The 21,006-nt window shown below is 41.4% G+C and overlaps 1 protein-coding gene across 1 annotated transcript; it reads right to left on the reverse strand.

Moving 5' to 3' along the window:
* Positions 1 to 15,442: 15,442 nt before the first annotated feature.
* On the reverse strand, positions 15,443 to 19,451 carry LOC124381255 (early growth response protein 1). Its single transcript, XM_046842703.1, has 2 exons — positions 19,033 to 19,451; positions 15,443 to 18,689 (listed from the first exon to the last, which is right to left on the reverse strand). The coding sequence occupies exons 1-2, from the start codon at positions 19,175 to 19,177 to the stop codon at positions 17,554 to 17,556; spliced, it is 1,281 nt and encodes a 426-aa protein (XP_046698659.1). The 5' UTR covers positions 19,178 to 19,451; the 3' UTR covers positions 15,443 to 17,553.
* Between the last annotated feature and the right edge of the window lie 1,555 nt (positions 19,452 to 21,006).

Genomic DNA, 21,006 nt, shown 5'->3' on the forward strand with positions numbered 1-21,006 from the left:
TCCATCTTCCATCCCAAGCTTTCCAAGGGATTAAAGCTGTGAAGATCTACTGCTACTGTATAGAGTTTCAACCCTATTAAACACTTGCGGCTAAATGAATCTTCACAAATCACTAGTGGAACATCTTCCCGGAATAGTGAAGGTTCTTAAAATTGCAAATGGAGACTAAACTTACCAATCGTAAGGTCAGGTATCCAAACTTTTTGGATACCTGCCCATATTGAGGAAATATAGCATTTTAAAAACCTAAATTGTGCATAATTTGACATTCTGGACCCCACAAACGCGACTTAGTATCGCGTTTACCCCCTAAAAGTTACTTATGGCTGCTTTAATTTCCAATCGAATCATAACAAGTCTGCAGGGAGGGATAATGTAGTGTAGAGTGATACATGCAGGAGTAAAAACAGCGAGTGTGAAAATAAACACCTTGCGCTTATGTTTTATGTAATCTGAACCCGAATGGACACTAGGAGACCAAAAACCCGGGCTGATCGCTCGCTCGCTCGTTCGTTCGCCGTGAAGGAATCCGACTCGCTCGGCACCGTCGTTCCGCCGATGTAACCAAAAACACACATCAAGCGAAGCATTATGAAATCCATTAATGATACGTCGCACGAATGTATGAGGCACGGCAATAATACAGACCTCTGCAATCTTAGCATGAGCCAGAGACGTTACCATAGTAACAGAGTATGTCTTATCAAGTATGGCTCTCGTGATTTTTTTTTTTTTTTTCCACTGGAACTTATTTGGGCTTTGAGAGTAGGTATGACAACAGGCTATTGAGCCAGCGCATTGATTTGCATGTTAATAGATTTAACAGGAGCGGTATGTTAATTTGGCCGCTAGCTGAGAGGTCTCGTCAAAAAAAAAAAAAAAAATCTGTCATGCCACTTCGGAACTCAGATTGATCATATATATAGAAGCTTTTATGAAAATGGTGAGGAGATACTTGGAAACTAAAAATAGTGGAGGTTCAGGTTCAGGTGGAAAAGGCCGCTGTTGTTCTCTGGATGGAGTTTGTGTGTGTGTGTGTGTGTGTGTGTGTGTGTGTGTGTGCACATCAGTGGTACTGCAGTCGACACCTGGAAGCAGAAAATACTCCATAAAATAAAAAATAAATCCTGGTTGGAAAATTGACTATGGTGCTGCTCATGAATTTGAGCTCTTTTAGGAGGACTGGACAGAATGATTTCGTCCTTAGCACCTTTACAGATTGCTAACATGCTAACAAATCATGAATACAAATAAATAAATAAACGAATATCACATCTGTGCATGAATGAAAGAAAAGAAATGAGTCAGACTGCTAACTAGTACAAAACATGGCAGCTAGTCAAATTGTTTTGCGATAGACAGTAGTTTTGTGTGCGCTTTTCTATGCTAATACACCAACGGATAGCTAAAGAAACAAACAAAACAAAACAAAGGCAAAGCAGCAAGTTAAATTACTTATTTTTTTTGTTGCTAGTAGTAGCTAGATGCTTATTTCCTTGCTAATCAAATAACAACTCAGTGGTCAAGCTAATTAGCTATTTCCATGCTAATACATGCAAAATATAACCACTACATACACAAAGAATAGTTTGATTGCTAAGCTGCATTCATAAATAAAAGTACAGCAGCTAGTTTGACGGCTAATTGTCCTTGCTAACCGAACAATGCAGCAAATCTAAATTCAAATAAAATAAACTATAGTTTGATTTGTACCTTTTCATGCTACTTCACTTAATAGCTAAGGAAAATAAATTAGGCAAAAAGTTAGATTACTTATTATTGTTGCTAATAACAATGAAACTAGCAACTCAGTAGGTCATGCAAAGAGTTTTGGCTAGTCAAATTGCACATTTCAATGCCAGCGCACCAAAAATAGCAACTTTTTAGACAGGTGTAATATGTAGAAAAAGTAGTGCATGTTTTTATTACTGCTTCACACAACTTCAGATGCGAATGCACCAAGGAACTAGCGACTTATTATTCAAACATTGGATATCAATTTAATAGATTGTGGTCATTAAAGTGTATCTGCTAGTTAGATCGGAAATTTAGATGCTCCTATATGGCTGATGTATCAAAAATTGAGATTTGAGAAAGTTAGAATTTTTTTTGGCTTGGAGCAAACAAGAGTAAATGTTTCCCACAGGCGTTAAACGTTCTGAATTTTTATTTATATTTTTTCAAGTCTCTGTCCCGCTAAACTGTTTGAACTCGTTACACTTTGCAACCCCGACTCAGCTCGGCTCGACGTCGACGTGTTCATCGAACATAATGAAGGCATGCGGCGTGACGGGAAAAGACGCGTGTCATGAGTAAAGGTGACGCTTGCAGCACTTCCACACTCGTGTCGGCCATTAACGCGAAAAACTCCGGCGACGGCCGCACTTCTCCGTTAATGGACAGCGGAGTCTAGTAATACGACAGCCGCAGACATGATCTTTGCGACGGAGGAAATACCAGCGAAGGCTGTTAAACTTTTTTGACCTTTGGGCCATTTATAAGAATGATGGGCTATTAATATGGTGTAAATGCCACAATGTGGTGCAGGTCAGAACAAACAAAAAAAAAAAATAAGAGGAAGAAACTGCAAATGGAAGTGCTTTTGGACCCACAAATATAATAATGTTAGAGCAAAGGGTTACAGGAATACACTGTTTTTTTTTTTTGCATGTAGCATATCTGTGTATACAATGAACGTAGATGAATTATCTATCTATCTATCTATCTATCTATCTATCTATCTATCTATCTATCTATCTATCTATCTATCTATCTGTATATATATATATATATATATATATACACACACACTATATTGCCAAAGGTTTGTAGACATCTGACCTTTCTTGTGGTTCTTCCCCAAACGTTTACCACAAAACTGGAGACACACAATTGTACAGGATGTCTTTGGATGCAGTATAATACAATTTTGTGTTCACTTGAACTTGAAACCCAAACCTGTTCCAGCATGGCAATGCTCCTGTGAGAGGAAGATCTTAAGTGGCCTTCTATAGAGATTTGATCTCAACTTTAATAAACACCTTTGGGATGAATTGGAACACTGACTGCTCCCCAGGCTTCCTCACCTCGACCTACATCAGTACCTGACTTTACTTACAACCGTAACTACAGACCATGGAAAAAGCAAAGAGTATTGAAAAGAAGAAAATGAAGGCAGACGAATGGGAATGACTTGCCATTTTGATCTGCCATTCCCTGTTCTACACCAGATTAATGTTTAACCTGCAGATCCTGAGTCCAGACTGAGGGACCACAAAAGCTCCAGCAAGGCCGAGACATTCCTTTTAAAGTCCTTCACTAACCTGTAATGGGACGTGGGTTAATGTTTAGAACTGACAGAGATGAATGCATCAAAGTCGACATCAGAGCTCCTTGAGATGGAAGAATGAGTACATGTGTACCATCAACCCCCTATTTGCCTCAGTGATAGATGTGGACAGCCAACCAGCCCTTAGAGTAAAAAGATCTCATAGAACTTACAATAGGAGATCATGATGGAGAGAAGATGGTGCTAGAAGATTATTTATTTATGTTAGATTATGCATGGCATAGTAATGCCTTTCTTAAGGTTCTGGATACAGATTTTTACAGAAGATAAATCGGTTCTGTAAAATGGAAATTGAACATGGAGATATTTACCATAAATATACTGCATAGGCAAATGTTTTAGACACCTGTGCATAAGAGTGGCATGTGCTTCTTTTTGGCGTCGAATACCATGTTAAACTAGATTTTAAGTGCTTTTGGACAAGTCAGGTACTGATGCAGGGAGAGATGTATACGTAGAACTAACATGGCTACCATTCCATACTTCACCGCCATGCAAGTCCATATGAACTTCACCATACGACAATATGGTGAAGCATACAAAGCGTTATTTAGAAAGCAGGAGTGTTATCTAACTATCATGGAATGACCAGCCCAGTCACTGCACATAAATCCTATTGAACTTCTCTGGGATGAACTGGATTGTAAAGAAACCTCCAACTATTCGTCCGGAGAAATCTATAACAATTATTTTCTGAATCCCTATTGGAAAGAGTTCCCATTAGGGTTTTGAAGAACACTTAATTGTCCCTAGAACTGTCCTTTGAACAACCAATAACACATACCTGATTAAAAAATAATCGTGACCTAAGATGTGTATGTGGTAAAAAGGTTGCGCAAATGATCACAAAATACCTCTAAAAGTTTTTGCAAAGTACTTTTTGATTGACGAATATTTCCCAAAAGATTCAGTTTATTGTAAAATAAAATAAAAGAATAAATACAGTATCAAACTAACGATACGTTCTTCTGAAATGTGTTAAAAAAACACTCCATGGCTATTTAAAACCACATTACGGGTCTCCATTGGATACACTTCTTCTCAATAATAAACGTTGATAATTGGTGTAAAGAATAGGATGCGTACACGTTCCCTGTGGGGTTGCAAACATGGTCCTGTATTCGTTCTCACGAGACAGAGATGGACCAACTCTCTAAACTACACAAAGGGAATCGAGTACGAGTCCTTGCTCTACTCAATTTGCACGTGCGCTGATCTCCCAAGCACCTATGGTCGTCCCGGGTAATTACCGCCGCACAGCTGAACTCGAGTAATCGTACCACTTGTCCTGGAACAATAATTAACGAGAGCTGTAATTATATCGGGCGTTTTTCGGGGAGGGGGGATGGGGTGAAAGATGAGCCTTGAGAGGTGGAGCATGAAGGAAAGAAGAAAAAAAAAACAAAGCTATTTTCTATTATACGCTACGGAGCTTCATTGGAAGACAGGTTCGGTTTGGGATGTGACTCTTTGAAAAGCCGCCGTTTTCTCACCAGGGGTTGCTTTATAGTACGGACCCAATAGCGTTGCCCCGTACGACACTTTTCAAACATCACAGTGGGTGGGACTGTACCATGAATAATCAGAATAGGGGGGAAGCACAGACCTTAGGGATGTAATCCATTATGAATGAACAGGTAATGTGGTCTAATGAGTAGGGGACAGTAGGGGATATCTGGTTGAGAATAGAGGGGGCAGATGTGGGCAAGAAAAAGATAAAGCATGCAGGACTAACTAAGGTAATGACATGAATGCGATTAGTCTTTGTATCAGGGTCACAGTGGTTTATATTAAGTTGTTGATGCTAATAAACTTTCTTTCGGCTTCTCCCATTAGGGGTCACCACAGCGGACCATCCGCATGTTTGATTTGGCACGTTTTTACGCTGGATGCCCTTCCTAACGTAACCCTCCCCATTTATCCGGGCTTGGGACCGGCACTAAGCCTTGTGCAACCCTAATGGCTGGGGTTGATTCTCTGACCAGGGATCGAACCCGGGCCACAGCGGTGAGAGCGCCGCATTCTAACCACTAGACCACCAGGGAACCTTAAGTTGTTGATGCTAATAATAATATTGATACATTTCCGCAGAATGATGTAGCTGAGGTTGAAGAACTGTCCTGAATTCTCCATATATGGACCCAATAAAGTGTACACCTGAGAACAAGTTTGGTATGTGCTTCTTTTTGAAACTTCCTATTTCACTTTTCTGAGAAGATGTTCCACTAGATTTTTTATTGTGCTTGTGGAGATTTGCTTAGCTAGTTAGTAAAGTCAGGTACTGATGCAGGTGGGCAAATGAGGAGGTCTGAGGTGCACTCAGTGTGAAACATTCATCCCAATAGGGTTGGAGCTCTATAGCAGGAGATCTTCCACTCCAACCCATGCAAAGGATATCTTCAAGGAGCTGGCTTTTTGCACTTTATGTCATGGTTTGGGTTTATCGGTGAAGGGGAAAAATGAATGCATTTAAAGATGTCTCTACAATTGTTTGCCTCCAGCGATGCTCTTCAGCCGTAGCCTTTTATACTGAAGTCGTCGAATCATTACGTCACATAACCACTTCAGAGATTGCAGCTGCGGATATTCGGTTACCTGAACAGCTGCAGAAACAGTAATAGACATGCAGGCTGGTTTTTGTCACAAGGGATCACAATCATCATCCTCGTCCTTCTTTTTTATCTTTTCTATTTATTTTTCTTCCTTTTTCTACTTTTGTTTTTGTGCAGACGGCTGGTGCAGTATTTCCAAAAGAGCTGTTCGAAGATCTCACGGACGCAGCTTGAAATCACACAGCAAATTAATCCAATTAAACAAAACAATTGTTATTTATTTATTTTTTTTCCGGGTTATTATTATTATCGCTCTAAAGGCTTTGCATGTTTGACTGAAAATAAGTTACACGCTCAGCAAGTCCCATCTGGAATGTAATTTCAGTTTAAGGGGAGATCGAATTTATGAAAACGGCATCGCTGAAATGGCATCCGCGGTAAAAAAAAAAAAAAAAGACAAACGAGGCGAACGAGGCATTTTAAATATACTGTATAAAAGCCGTAAAGCGATCACGCTTCATTGACTAATAGGTGTATGTGTGAGTGAGTGTGTGTGTGTTACAAGTGCTAAAAATACAAATTCTGGAATGAGCATCTCAGTGTTGTGGCCAATTTCGGAATTACTCGGATCCCATGAGGGATCCTTAGCCAACTTACATGGCAGCTTTCCAGCCCGTGGAGCAGAATTCACAGCCTTGGACATCATTAAGGTTTGAAAATAAATGTTGCCACACAGAGTCGAGCAACAGGCCTGCCATAGCTTTACACTTTCAAGATTGCAGTGTTTTAGGCTTCCTAGAGCACACATAGCATTATCGTAGCCCAGACGGAAAGACTGGGTGGAGGGGTGGGGGCTTTAGGTGATGGTGCAGACCAGGAGAAGGACTCCTGCTGTGCAAATGTGAGTGGAACGCATTCAACCCACTCATTTTCTTAACTGGCCACAATCATGAACTAAGATGATCGTGTTATTTTCTTTCTTTCCTATACACAAAAACAAACAGCAAAAGCTCCAAATTAAATTACAGGTTGTACTGATTTCATTCTTTTTTTTTATCGGAAAAAATGTGCACATGGATCACATGGCCAGTACTGTGGAATACGAGTGGAAAAAATAAGAATCCAAAGTGTGTATGTTAGGACCGTAAACCATCATGTTCATTCCATTTTGGCAGCTCAGTGCTCAAGGCTCTGGGTTATTGATCAGAAGGTCGGGGGTTCAAGCTCTGGTATCACCAAGCTGCCACTCTTGGGGCCCTTGAGCAAGGCCCTTAACCCTGAGTGCTCCAGGGGACGCTGTATCATGGCTGACCCTGCACTCTGAATTTAGCTTTATAACTTTGCTAGGATATGCAAAGAATTTTCACTGTGCTGTAAAGTATATATGCCAAGTATAAAGTGCATTTCTTTCTTTCTTTCTTTCTTTCTTTCTTTCTTTCTTTCTTTCTTTCTTTCTTTCTTTAAAAAAAAGGAGAAAACGACTTATTTATTCATTTTCTCGATCGTAACATTTCGCACAGTACCAAATACGAGGTAGTATCAAAACATTTCGACACTGGTGAAATTTTCCGAACAGTGCTCCCAGCATTCCCGCCACCTCTGGAATGTGTCCTGGAAGTCTTCTTTTTGAAGTGTGTCAAGCACCTTCTCAGATCCGTGCCGATTCTCCGCAACGTGTGTCAAAAACGGCGAGCTGCATTTTCATCTTCCAGAAGAGGGCGGAGTCTGCAGGAGCCAAATCCGGCGAGTAGGGTGGGTGCGGAAGTGAGATCATGCGGATTGTTTTCCGACGATCATCACGCACCAGTTGCCGAACGATTTCAAAATTGTTTAGGGGTTGAGCCTGTTGAAGGTCTTCTGATATCTTGTTGTCTGGCAGCGATGTTCTTCCGCTCTTGAAGCCTTTCAAAAACGCCTAGAACTGCCTCGTTGCAGCATCGCCGTATGTCAAGCGTACGTCGCTATAAACGTCTTTGTGGCAGATTCGCCCCGGTTCCACGCAGAATTTCATGTTTGCTCTTTGTTCTATCTTGCTGTCCGTGACTCTCACAGGAAAATGAGCAGGCTGAGATGCTGTGACGTGAAGGTACAATTTCGAAAGTGGAAAGTTGGGAAAAAAAAAACGGAAGGCCGTTAAAGGATTGAATGATTTTTTTCGCTGACACACGCTCGTCCTCTGTTACATCAGACTTACATCAGGCTTTGTCCAGTTTAAAGCAAAATGTGCTGCTATGCAAATATTTCTGCTTCTGCACCAGAAATTTTGGTGTTGTCAAAGCTGGTGTGCTTCACCATTTCTCTTCAAGTTAACTCTTTTATTGTTGTAGTGTGTGTGTGTGGATATGATGGACCTGTCCTGTTTTCCATAATCAGGGATTGATAGGAGGATACAGTTGTGATCATTAATGTAGTCTCGGATTGAAATCTGTCACTCAAATGGTTTTCCCAGGACAGACGAGAAAGTTAGACAGCTCGGTGGAACCCTCTGATTTCTTCCGATATGTTTTAAAACTTCTTTAGAAGCAAGGGTCTCGAATCATGGGTTAATTCGTTCCAGTCGCTATGGAATAATATATAGACGGATAAGAGAACGGTCATCTCGGGAAAAAAAGAGAGACTATTAGCTGGCGCCTGAGGGGACAGCGGTTTGTGGTGTGGATGACAATTGTGCCGTGATAATGAGGCTTAGCCTGAGACGGCTGTGTCACATCAGGCCACCCATGTGTCAGTGTGTGTCAGAGAGCACGCTCGCACATAAGAAAGCACGAGGGATGGCAGGAAAGAAAGAGGGAATAATACGAGACGGGAATTAAGAGAAAGCGTGAGACCTGGACAGAAGGACGGTATGTAATTATGAGAGAGAAAGAAGGAGGAAGTGTGAAGAGACACGATGCAGTCAGTTTATCCTGGCAGTGTCAGACGGAGAGAAACAAGCACTTAACCATAGTGAGGCAACAGTTACCTGGAATGAAGTGTGCCACGTCGGAGCGCCGGATTTCCCCTGAGTAACAGGTGGCGTCTCACTTCGGAAAACGTTTTAGACCGAATTTGTACAGATGTGACTTCTTAATCAGTGGGTTTTGCCAATAGATTTAGAACATACTTTCATGATGCAGGATCCAGCACACGGATAAAACATCTAAATGTGCTTTTCTTTAATTAAAAGGCATAAAAAAGCAGACTCATTACACTTTTCGCTCTATTAGATAATTTAATGTCACATACGCATTTACACAGAGTACAACATGCTTTTTACGAATAAAAATATATAGGTATAAAGCATAACTACAGAGTAAAAAAATACTATGCTATAAAATATAGCAACAAAAAATAAAACCTGGTGATTTACGTAATTGAAAAACACCATAACTGCTTTCAAACATCTACAAGAACATTTTGTCTCTATATTGAGTCTGGTTTCACTAATAATAAACATACATTTGCATAAAGCATTTGCATATTTGTCCATGTTGATTAGAGTATTTAAAATGTGGAAAGTATTCATTTAAGGTACATTTGCAACAGATACAAATGTGAGATGAACATTTTATTTCGGCTTCTCCCATTAGGGGTCGTCACAGAGGATCATCCGCATGTTTGATTTGGAACATGTTTTTACGCTGGATGCCCTTCCTAACGCAACCCTCCCCATTTACCTGGGCTTGGGACTGCCACTAAGAGTGGCTGGGGTTGGTTCCCTGACCGGGGTTTGAACCCGAGCCACAGCGGTGAGAGCGCCGCATCCTAACCACTAGACCACCAGGGGACCCACAAACGTGAGATTAATGCTATTAAATATTTAAATCCCTAAAATTAAAAGCCCTAATTAATACACATGGAAAAAAGTTGGTGGACACCTGAGTGGTGGTCCACATTTGCCGCTATAATAACCTCCGCTTTTCCGGGAAGATGTTCCATTAGATTTTCAAGTATTAAAAGTCATTCTAATTCAACCTCTCAGTAAAGTCAGGAATTAATGAAGGTGAGATGAGAAGAATCTGTACATATTTTGACATGTTTTGAGTGAAATCAAACAATAAAAAAAACTCAAGGTTGAGGAATCAAGCATTCATACAGTTCATACACAACACTGACACTCCTCTCCAGGTACAAAGTGGTTTGTGGACACTTGAGCACCAGTCCACATTTAGTCCCTATTTGCGGATATAATAAGCTTCACTCTTCTGGGAAGATGTTCCACTAGATTTTGTGGAGAGTTTGGAAATTTATTCAAGCACAAGGGTGTTTGGAAAATGAGGTACTGATGTAGGTGAAGCGAGGAGGCCTGGGGTGCAGTCAGCGTTCTTATACATTCCAGTAGTTTTGAGGTCAGAGCTCTATAGCAGGAGATCTTCCACTCCAAACCTATGGAAAGCACATCTTCAAGGAGCTGGCTTTGTGCAAAGGGGCATTGGTTTGTGTCTCCTAGATGAAGTGAAAACATCCAGAGCTCTCGAGCCACCCAATATTACCTCAAACTTTGTGGTAATGGTTTGAGGAGGAAATAAGAACTTTTATTTTTTACATGCTGGAAAAACCTCCTCCTGGGGCATGATTATGTCTCAAATCCCACCTTCAGATCCTGTGTGTTCTCCAGACACTGGCTTTCGAGCCCGGAACCGATGCGTCTATGCTGCACGTCAAATTAAGTGTTTGTTTTAGGACGCTGTAAAAAGGCCAACTTTTGACGTGAAAGCCGGAGGTCTTGTTAAGTGCGGTTAGCGGTTGTATAGCGCTGAAGTGGCCCCGTATTAATCACAGTCGCACTTCAGACGAGCCGGGCGACGGCGTGACAGCGAGCTCGATCCGTCCGGTGCAATCATCGCGTGATTTTTTCCATCCACCTTGACCAAGTGTGAGCCGGCAGTGTATGGTCCTCGGGCTGGCTTCGTAATCAGGCCCGCATAATCACACGCCTCCAATGGCAATCAAGTCGGACAGATTAATTCGTCTGATAGCCGCGCTCGCCGCTGGTCCCGTGTCTGATCCTGAGAAGGGTGTAGGTGTTTTGGAGGGTCCAGGTGATTAAGGCAGGACGAGTAGCGAGGTAAAGGAGCTGATTATGCAAACACGTAAGTGGCTAATTCGTCCGCCAAACGAATTTTTTTTCTTCATTAATATTAGCAGGAGGAGTTTCTCCAAGGGGTTTTAAAACGACGCCTCAAACCGAAGGGTCAAGGAGGCTTGTTCACGGATGTTCTTCTCGCCACCACATTTCTATAGCAACCAGGGGGGGTCAATCGTCACGGTGAGCCGAAGAGAGCGAAAAAAAAACCCCACCGTAACGGAGAGGTGAACACTTTGTCTCCGAGCAATTTAATCACACCACACAGACGTCCATGATGGAGTGGCGAAGGGCCTTCTCGAAGTCCCGAGGATACGCACTGACTGAAATCAAAGGGTTTGAGGATCATCAGATGCAAACTCGAGTTACACCTCATGATCCTTTTTCCATAAAATAATCATACTGAATTAATCCAGAGATTCGACCGGCCGCTAAACTTCTTTAATAGTATAACCGAGACGAATGCGTTCTTTTAGATTGGAAACGCTGGCAATCGATTCGATTTCACCAGGTTACTCATGTCCACCTGAGCTAATTTCACTGTTAAATATCAGTCTGATGTTTTTTTTTTATCACATAATTCATATTAAATGTACACCTGTTCTGTAGAGAACCACAAATACACTGTATGGACAAAAAAAAGTATGGACCATTTGACTTTTCCAGCCATTTTGCTTCTCACCCATACTTATACCTGCCTGATCCAGCATGGCACAAAAGATCACAAAGCCATGAAGTTATGCTTTCCATGGGATGGATTGGACCCCCTGGTATAGAACCCTATTGGTATTAATTAGAACATTGAATGCACCCCAGGTCTCCTTACTTCACCTACTGATTTTACTAACACCCTTATACATTTTGCACATCTTAAAACAGTTCGCTCTTGCGACTTAGACCAGAACGTACTGATCTATTGATTTTTTATACAGTCTTAGATCATGTTCTTTCCATATTTGTGTACCATTTTTTGTTACTTGTGTTAATAAAATAATGTCTGCATTGGATGTAGTGTATATAAGGTTGGGGTGTGCAAACATTTGCACTCACCTTTAATCAGCAAGACGTACAGTAAAGTTTAAGTTTGTTGTAGCGGGTTTTGGCATTGGACCTCTCCGAATTAAAAGGCTCTGGCATGGAGAAGCCGGTGTTGGAGCAATGACGATCTTAAATGTTGAGCTATTTTAGGAGTTGCTCCATAGCTCCTGGTTCCACATTATCAACTGACTGTATAAGTCTGAAGAAAGGACATTACTTATAATCTCACACATGGTGGTTCTCACTTTTTGGTGTTTTGTATTTTTTTTTACACCCTTAATATCACCCAAATGAGGATGAGGTTCCCCTTTTGAGTCTGGTTCTTCTCAAGGTTTCTTCCTCGCCCGGTCGACTCCAGGCTGCTCATCAGGGATGAATACACATCATTCCCTTTAATTCTTAACTTCTGTAAAGCCGCTTTGAGACAATGTCCATTGTGAAAAGCGCTAAAGAATTCAACTTGAACTTGCACTTGTAGAAGCTGATCACTTCTGGTGGTCTCTCAGCAGCCGCGATGTCCTCGGCATCCATCTGTAGGCTGCCATTAGCCTGCTAGCGGATGGAGAGTGGCGTGCTGCAGCAGCGGACCATGTGGTGGGTCACATGGTGCTCCGAGGCTGGGCATCGGCGTGGGTGCTGGCGATGTTCTGCCAGCAGGACGCGTCATGTGCACCGAGCAGCCTACACTCCGAGGAGCCCCTCAGAGCTCGTGCATGCCACTCGGCGACAGATTGTGGGAGTCCAGAGCTCACTGAGAGCGTCGGCTTTCCGAGAAACTACATCAGATCTTCCAAGCCGGGAAAGTTTCGAAAAGTCAGATTTCACCAGAAAATTAAAAGATGCGTGAACGTCATTTTACATTTTTAACAGTGAAAATTATTTCTTGTTCTGTGACCCAGTGGCGCATAAGTATTTAACCCCTGATTGAATACATGGTAGAATTGATGTCCTGGATGAACATGGTCATATTAAGCTCTGTTTCTGCAAAAAACCAAAACAACAATAATAAACCAAAACCCCACCATGCTCTATGCGTACTCTCCATCCGGTTCAAAAGTTTGTGCCCCTATTTTGCTGGATGAAAATCTACAAAATGGAATGTATTTTCAAATCAATTGAATGACATTCATTTATTTATAAATTTCTTTTTTTATTAATGCAGCTTAAAAAAAACACTTTTTTACAATCAGTAGCAACAAAACCAGAACAAAAACAATAGTAGATTTTGCAAAGGATTTGCATTTCTGTAAAAAAAAAAAAAAAAAGAAAAGAAAAGGGTTTTTAAATAGAAGGATACATTTTATATACACACACACACACACACACACACAAAATATATATAAATATATAAACCAGGAAGAGGGGAAACCTGTGAATGAAAAGACAAATGAAGACATAAAGCAATGATGAGACAGAACTAAAACATTACATAAATGAAAACATACACACACTCACACACGCAGCTACGTGACCAGACCCTGACACACATTAGTAACCTACAGTTGCAATCCAGCTCACTCTCCGTATGCCACACTCATCACGAGTGGTGACATTGAGATGTTTGTGGTTTGAGCATTGAGTTGAAAAATGTAATGTCACTGAAGCCTTTCCGAAGCCTATGAACCTTTTTTGATTCATATCTGAAGAGTGAAACGGCAGTTGACCTTGGCTATACTGTAAGTGCGTGTAACGTATTCAAAGAAAAGATAGAATTTTAATTCCAAGCCATACATACTGGGGCCATCTACCCAAACAGGTGGATTATCAAACATTTGTATTGATAAAAGCAGCTATCAAGAATGTTACCATTCAAATTTCAGAAGGTCCAACCAAAGAAATTTGTGTCACACAATTTTATCGGACGTTTTTGTACACAGTAGCATGACATTTTCCTTCCAGTTGAACTAGATGACCACTCCTGCTTCAACATGATGCCAAATGCACGAATCCAGCTCTATGAAAATACGCTTTACATCTTCTGCAATAGAGCTCCAACCCCAATGAACACAAACTTATTTACTTGATCCCGCTGACTGCACCCCCAGGCCCCCTCACCTCACATACATCAGTACCTGCTTTTACTAATGCGCTTGTCTGAACACACTGAATGAATCTCATACAGATGTCCACAAACTCTAGTGGAACATCTTCCCAGAAGTGTGGAGCTTATTATAACAGCAAATGAGAACTAAATGTGGAATGGGATGTTCAGGAAGCACATAATATTATAGTCAGGTGTCTTCAAAGTTTGGTTTATTACAACCCTTACTTTGGGATTTGCAGCAATGACACCTTGGTGGTATTACGATTTAAATGAATAACCTTCCCACTTATAAGGCCAACATTTCAACCACAAAGTGACCATTTCCTAGTCTCTATGGTCGATATACAAAAAGAGTTATTTACATAAGAAAAATTGGGTTTATTAAGAATAGATTTTTTTTTTTTACATATGCACACAAAAATAGCGGAATAGAAAATGCTGACTAAAAAGCTTACATTATATATATATATATATGTGTGTGTGTGTGTGTATATATACAGTATACACACACACAGTTCAACAAAGCCACATAGCATCATCTTGGTCAAGTCAAGTTTATTTCTATTCCGCTTTTCACAACAGACATTATCTCAAAGCAGCTTTACAGAATTTAACAGTGATGGTGAATGGTGAGTATTTGTCCCTGATGAGCAGCCGTGGCGACTGTGGCAAGGAAAAACTCCCTTAGATTATATGAGAAAGAAACCTTGAGAGGAACCAGACTTAAAGAGGAACCTAATCCTTATTTGGGTGACATCAAGAGTGTGATTATAGTCTTTAAACAATACAGAACACTGGAGAGTGAGAACTAACATGAGCACTGGAGTGTGTGATTATAAGGAATGTTCTACAGTCTTATACAGTCTTTATGGTTATAAAACTAGGAGCTACTGAGCAACTCATAAAATAACTCAACATTTGAGCTCATCACAGATCCAACACCAGCTTCTCCATGCCAGAGCCTTTAAACACTCAAGAAGGTCCAATGTCAAAACTCCACACATGAATTGGGATCCAATTGGCACTCTAATTGGTACATCTCTAGATGGTACGGGATGTTTGCGGGGGTCGGCATCTCCTTCTTTGAAAGGTCACGAAACCATTATAAGTGCAAGATGTATAAAATTTGTAATGCTTCTAATGATATTGTGCTATTTATGTTGTGACTCATTATATTCATATGTCATATAACTGTTCTTTAATTATGTAATTCATTATTATGTATTCAATTATGTAATTCATTTTCCAACAGGGAACCCTAAACAGAAATTCTTCTACATCGACCCTTCAACTGATCCCAAAAAAGGACAACCAAAGAACCCTTAAGTTTTTAAAATGAAGTATTTATTCTTTAGTGCTAATGGTAACGTGAAGAAAAATAAACCGTCCAAAAGTAGTTTAGAAATATTTTTTTTTATTCATAAACATCAGTCATAAAAATAACAAACATCAAAGTTCATTCAAAGTACTTTGTATAAACCGTCTCAATATATACAAATTTATTCTCCCACTAAAGGAAGAGGTTAAAAATAATTTAAGGCAAGTTTCCCATAAACATCTCATCCTTTCACTTGTTCCTTCTATCGTTCTTTTTTTTTTTTTGTAAATAAAACAAACCACAATACAGTCATGTTTGATAAGACACCTTTTACCTTCAGGTCGAAGAACTAAAAAGAAAAAAGGAAAAAAAAAAGAAAGGAAAGAAAATGCAGCAATGTGTGCTACCTAAGTTACTCAACAGCAAAGTTCAGCCTGGTGCTATTCTAGTCTTCATCACATTACACACTACAAGAGCCATGTGAGCTAGATAATTCAGAATTCATCCATTTATGTACAAACAAAAACTAGGGGGTGAGTCAAAAAAAACAATGTCACGTGGGTTCTAAGTGGACAGAAATGCTTTGTGTCTCTGCATTGTAAACTTATACACTTGTTCAGGAGTTTTGAACTTGTTATGTTTGGAGGTCTGCGTTTTTTTTGTAATTATTTCCCATTATTATTATTATTATTATTATTATTATTATTATTATTAATAATTATTATTATTATACTACGCACAGGAAACCACTGCAAGTCGAACAGGTTCGAAATAAAACTTTCATCTTGAAATATAGATCCAGACAAACAGAAAAATACAAAAATACAAATAATCATACATAGCCATATAAATATATTTATTTTTGCACTGACAGCTGTAGAACTTCCTTACAAAACAACACCATTTAAAATGTTTTTGTGATTTTTTTTACTTTTATTTTTTACCATTCAATCAAATAGCATTGCAATGAAAAGAAACACTGACATTAATTCGAAGGAAAAGGAAAAGAAATGAAGCCCCCCGCACCCCCACCCCCTCACCCCCACCTTGGCACGAATTAACCACAAGTCGTGGTGTGTCCAAGATCCGGAAGGTGAAAAAAGCCACCACCGAAATGATGTAGAAACGAGGTAAAGTCTCACTTGCGCAGTGAGGATCATGGATTATTATATTAGCTTATTAATCATCATATTACATGAACAGTAAAACATGCAATATCAAAAAAAAAAAAAAAAAAAAGCACAAAAGTTGGAGAGAAGTGCAATCCAATCCAGCGCAGGATAGTGAAATTGAAGAAGGAAGGAAAGAAAGAGAAATGAGGAAGGAAGAGGAAGAAATAAAACGAAGTAAAACTCGAGGTCGGAGCTGTTCCGGAGTCAAAGTGCTGAAATGCAGCCCGAAAGCGTTTCGGCTGCTCTTCAAGCAACCTGGAGCACGAAAAGTTAAACGGTGAAAGATTATAAGGTCGCTGCACACACAGCAAGCATCGCGAAGGGCATTGTGTACAGGGAAGATCCCCTTTTTTTTTTCCACCTTCAGAAAAAAAAAGTGTCCTGGCACTCTCGTCCAGCTGCGTGAAAACGTCCTCCATCCTGTTTCTTCCAGGTCAAAAAAACCCATAAAATAAATAAAACAAGAAAAAAATCTGTCTTTTTGTGTGGTCTCTGATTTAATATTATGAGCTTAGTCAAGGAAGTAGATTAAGATGAACCTTACACTCATATTTCCATCATATTTGAGGCCTTCGGTAACAGTGTCCCATTTTGGAAGGCGAGAACGGTCAAGTCTGGTTCACAAATATCTCATTTCACCTGAAACAAACAAACAAACAAACAAACAAACAACTTTACAAATTAGGGTTCCAGGAGGATTGTTCTTATAGGAACCCTTGTAGTTTTGAAAAGAAGCTTTCCTGGAGTTCCTGGAGGCACTTTTAAGGATTCAGTGCATTAGAACTCATTAAAAGTGGAGGTTCCAGGAACCATTTGGATTTGTTTTTGAAAAAAAAAGGGCAAAAAATAAAAAATAAAACCTGAAAATTAAAATGCACAACGTATATGCGCACAGTGCACGTGGAGCCTCCGATCATGATCCTAATCAGCCGTCGATCTTCCCCAAGGTCGTGCGCACACCAAATACAAAGCGCAGCTTGGCACCGGGTTGATTTTTTTTTTTTGTTTTCAGGATTCAGATGGCCTCTGGGAGGGCGAAGGGCCAGGTGCCGAGCTCCTGCGTCTTCTCCTTGTGCCTCAGGTGGACGCGGCCATGCCGCTTGCGCTCGTCGCTGCGGGCGAACCTCTTGCCGCACACGTCGCACGCGAACGGCTTCTCACCGGTATGCGTGCGGGTGTGCGTAGTGAGGTGGTCGCTGCGGCTGAAGCTCCGCGCGCACACGCGGCACCGGAACGGCTTGTGGCCCGTGTGGATACGGATGTGCCGGTTGAGCTCGTCCGAGCGAGAGAAGCGCCGGTCGCAGGTGCCCATGGGACACGTGAAGGGTTTCTCCTTGGTGGTGGAGGTGGAAGAAGATGAAGCAGAGGCGTTGCTTTTGCGCTTCGGGGCACGTGCGCGGCTCGGTGCCAAAGGCTCAGCGGGAAGCAAAGTGGAGTACAGGAGCGAGTCGATGGTGGAGGTCGCATAGCTCGGAGGTTCGCACTGCCCCGGAACAGGGATGGGCTGGAAGTTTGGGAACACGCCTGGTTTTAGGTTTGATGGTGCGTCCATGACAGAGTAGTTAAACGCAGGAGCACCAAAACTCTGGCCACAAGCATCCCCAAAGCCTTGCTCCTGCTTAATCCCCGCTTCCACCTTGAACTCCATGTCAGGGTTGGACAGCGAGTCCAATAGCTCTTTCATATCCACCTGATGCGGCTGATGCTGCTGCTGCTGCTCTGACTGAAAATCGCCCGACGTCGCAAAACCATAGCTGTCTGCTTTTCCGAAGGAGTTCCACTCGTAATAACAGCCTCCGGTGTTCTCAAACTCGCTTTTCACCACCACCGGGAACGTCCCAGCCTCGGAGGACGTCGGTTCCTGGGGTGCACTCGCATCGCTTTGCTGTCGTGGTTGTTGCTGCTGCTGCTGCTGCTCCTGTTGATGTTGATGCTGATGCTGCTGCGCTTCTGGAAGCGGGCCCGCGGAGATGCCCACGATCTCGGTGATCATGTTGAGCAGCGTTTCCGCGCTGCAGGGGGCGCCCTGACACGCCTCCACGTAGAAACTGCCCGAGTAGGACAACGAGGCGTCGTAGGTTCCCTTAGGGCCGTGACAGGAGGAGTATTGATCCGAGCTGGTGGGCTCCGTTTTGGGAGTGACTGTTGTATCTGAGGATGATGGTGGAGGAGGACAGGAAAGAAAGAAAGAAAAGAAAGAACGGGAGGGGGAAAAAAGAAACGAGGCGTTATTAGCGTAGTTGGGGATGAATCTTACAGCATGTTACATAAAGTAGTGAGGAGATGCGCACTCGAGTGATAGGGATGCTACTCGTCACATCTCCATCTCACATAGTTTCCTTGAGAATAAACGCTGCGCAAAGGCACCGAAGTCTCAAATCCGTGCCGTTCCGCAGCATCAGTTCTCAACGAAACTAACCATGGTGACAAACTCACCAGTGTTTCTCCATCATGGCATATAGGAAAAAAATTCTCTATCTGTTATAAAACTCACCGTGTGCAAAGTGAGCCGCGCGCTCGGCGTCCATGAAGACATCCTGATGCTCCTTAGTGTCCATCATCCCGATGGACGAGTCGTTACAGGTGTCAAACTGAGGGTAGAAAGAGTCCTGAGAGTTCAAATCGACGTTGTTGAGCATGCTTTCAGAAAGCAAAAGAAAAAAAAAGCAAGAAAAAAAAAACTTGGATATCCGATTAATTTTTTTTTTTTTTTTTTTTTTTTTTTAAGAAATAAATGCAACAATGGATCTTCTCTGCGACAAACACGTCCGTAATAAATTCACGCAATCCAGCAAAGAAACAAAAAAAGTGAACAATAATTAAATGATCAGGAATCCCCTTATTTTTTTTATAGAAATAAATGTATAATGTCCAGGATGTGTGCGACTCGCTCCGCTATCTGTTGCTGCGCTCCTCGCACCTTCAGCGGCTTTTTATACCCCTGAGCAGGCGCCTCGACCCTCCCTCTCTCATTCACCGCGTGCTGGGAGAGGATTCCCCCGCTGCGTGGCATCTTCATGCCCATACATGGACACGGAGGATGTGACGGGGCTTCCCCTCCCCTTTAAAAAAAAAAAAAGAAAGATAGAAAGAAAAAGATGATGGGTACGCACCTGACACTTCCATCGAGGTCCTTAGGAATGGTGTCCTTTCGCATTGGGACATTTACACAAAATATATATTTTTGACATAAAAAGTACAATATTATACACTTAAGAAGTTTGGGACCCCTGACTTTCCCCCTATAAAACACAAAGTTTGTGTAGGAGGTCTATGGATTTTTTTTTTTTTGCTTGAATTAGGAGAGCCAAACCTCTGCACAAAAGTCAACCCCATGAAGGAGTGGAAGATCTCCTGCTATTGAGCTCCAGCCCTATTGGAATACATATGGAATGCTGACTGCATTCCAGGCCTCTTCACCAGACCTACATCACTACCTGACTCCCTTGATGATGAATGAAATCTCACCAAACTCTCCACAAACATCAAGTAGAACATCTTTAGAGAAAAGCGAAGTTCTGAAAGCAAATAGAGATTCAACGTGGAATGGGGCGTTTGGAAAGAAGTCCACAAACGTTTATCCATCTAGTGTTCCTTATATAAATGACAAAGCATTAATTGCATCGTAATAAGGTGATCTCAGCTAAGCAGATTGAAGATGCTTCTACACTTCGATCAGACTCCACATGTGACAAATTCACTGGACTGGACACGATTTGGAACTGCACACAGACGTGTCTGGATAAAGTTCAACAGCCAATCAGAGCGAAAATCAAGCCATGAGCAAATCCAAAGAACTGGCTGAATTTGTGTTACGGATCAGTGGAAGGATTCTGCAAGGTTCCCAAGAGCACATTCATCTCCAGTGGTTTGAAATAAAAGACGTTCAGAAGAACCAGGATTCTCACTAGACCCGGGCACCTGAGTAATCCGAGCAATCAAACAAGAAGAGTTTTTGTGAGAAGAGAGGTGTCCAAGAACCTGATGGCCTCTTCGGGTTGAACTCCAGAGTTCATGTGTGGGATGCATGAAAGCCTGCATGAAATTTGAAAGTGTAGAAAGATTTGAACGGCAATCCAAAGCAATAGGATGCACCTGAGCTACGTTTCATTTCAAAAGAAGTAAAAAAAATTGGACTTCTTCTCATTTAAACTGCTGATAAGCAAAACGAATTCAAATTCTTACAGATCTCAACAATTTTTAACAAAATTCCAGCAAATCCATATTAAAAATTGGGATTAAATATTGAAATATTTGTCCATATAAATATATGTTTAACACTGAAATCGAGGAAACTGGTAGTGAGGATTCCAGTAGAAGGTTTTCACCCAGGTGGTCTCAATTTGTTTCCAAGTACAGGAGATCTTGTTTTTGCATCATGGAGTGCATTGAGAACTCAGCATCCCCTATGGAGTGGACGGGGTTAATGTGGATTAATAATGTGGGTTAATAACAGTGGTCCAGTTTT

Source organism: Silurus meridionalis, chromosome 28 (assembly GCF_014805685.1).
Source record: "Silurus meridionalis isolate SWU-2019-XX chromosome 28, ASM1480568v1, whole genome shotgun sequence".
NCBI lineage: Eukaryota > Metazoa > Chordata > Actinopteri > Siluriformes > Siluridae > Silurus > Silurus meridionalis.

Coding starts and splice junctions, on each gene's coding strand:
- LOC124381255 (XM_046842703.1), bottom strand. CDS start 19,177: ATGCTCAACAACGTCGATTTGAACTCTCAGGACTCTTTCTACCCTCAG. Junction 18,690..19,032: donor CGCGGCTCACTTTGCACACG/GTGAGTTTTATA, acceptor CATCATCCTCAG/ATACAACAGTCACTCCCAAA.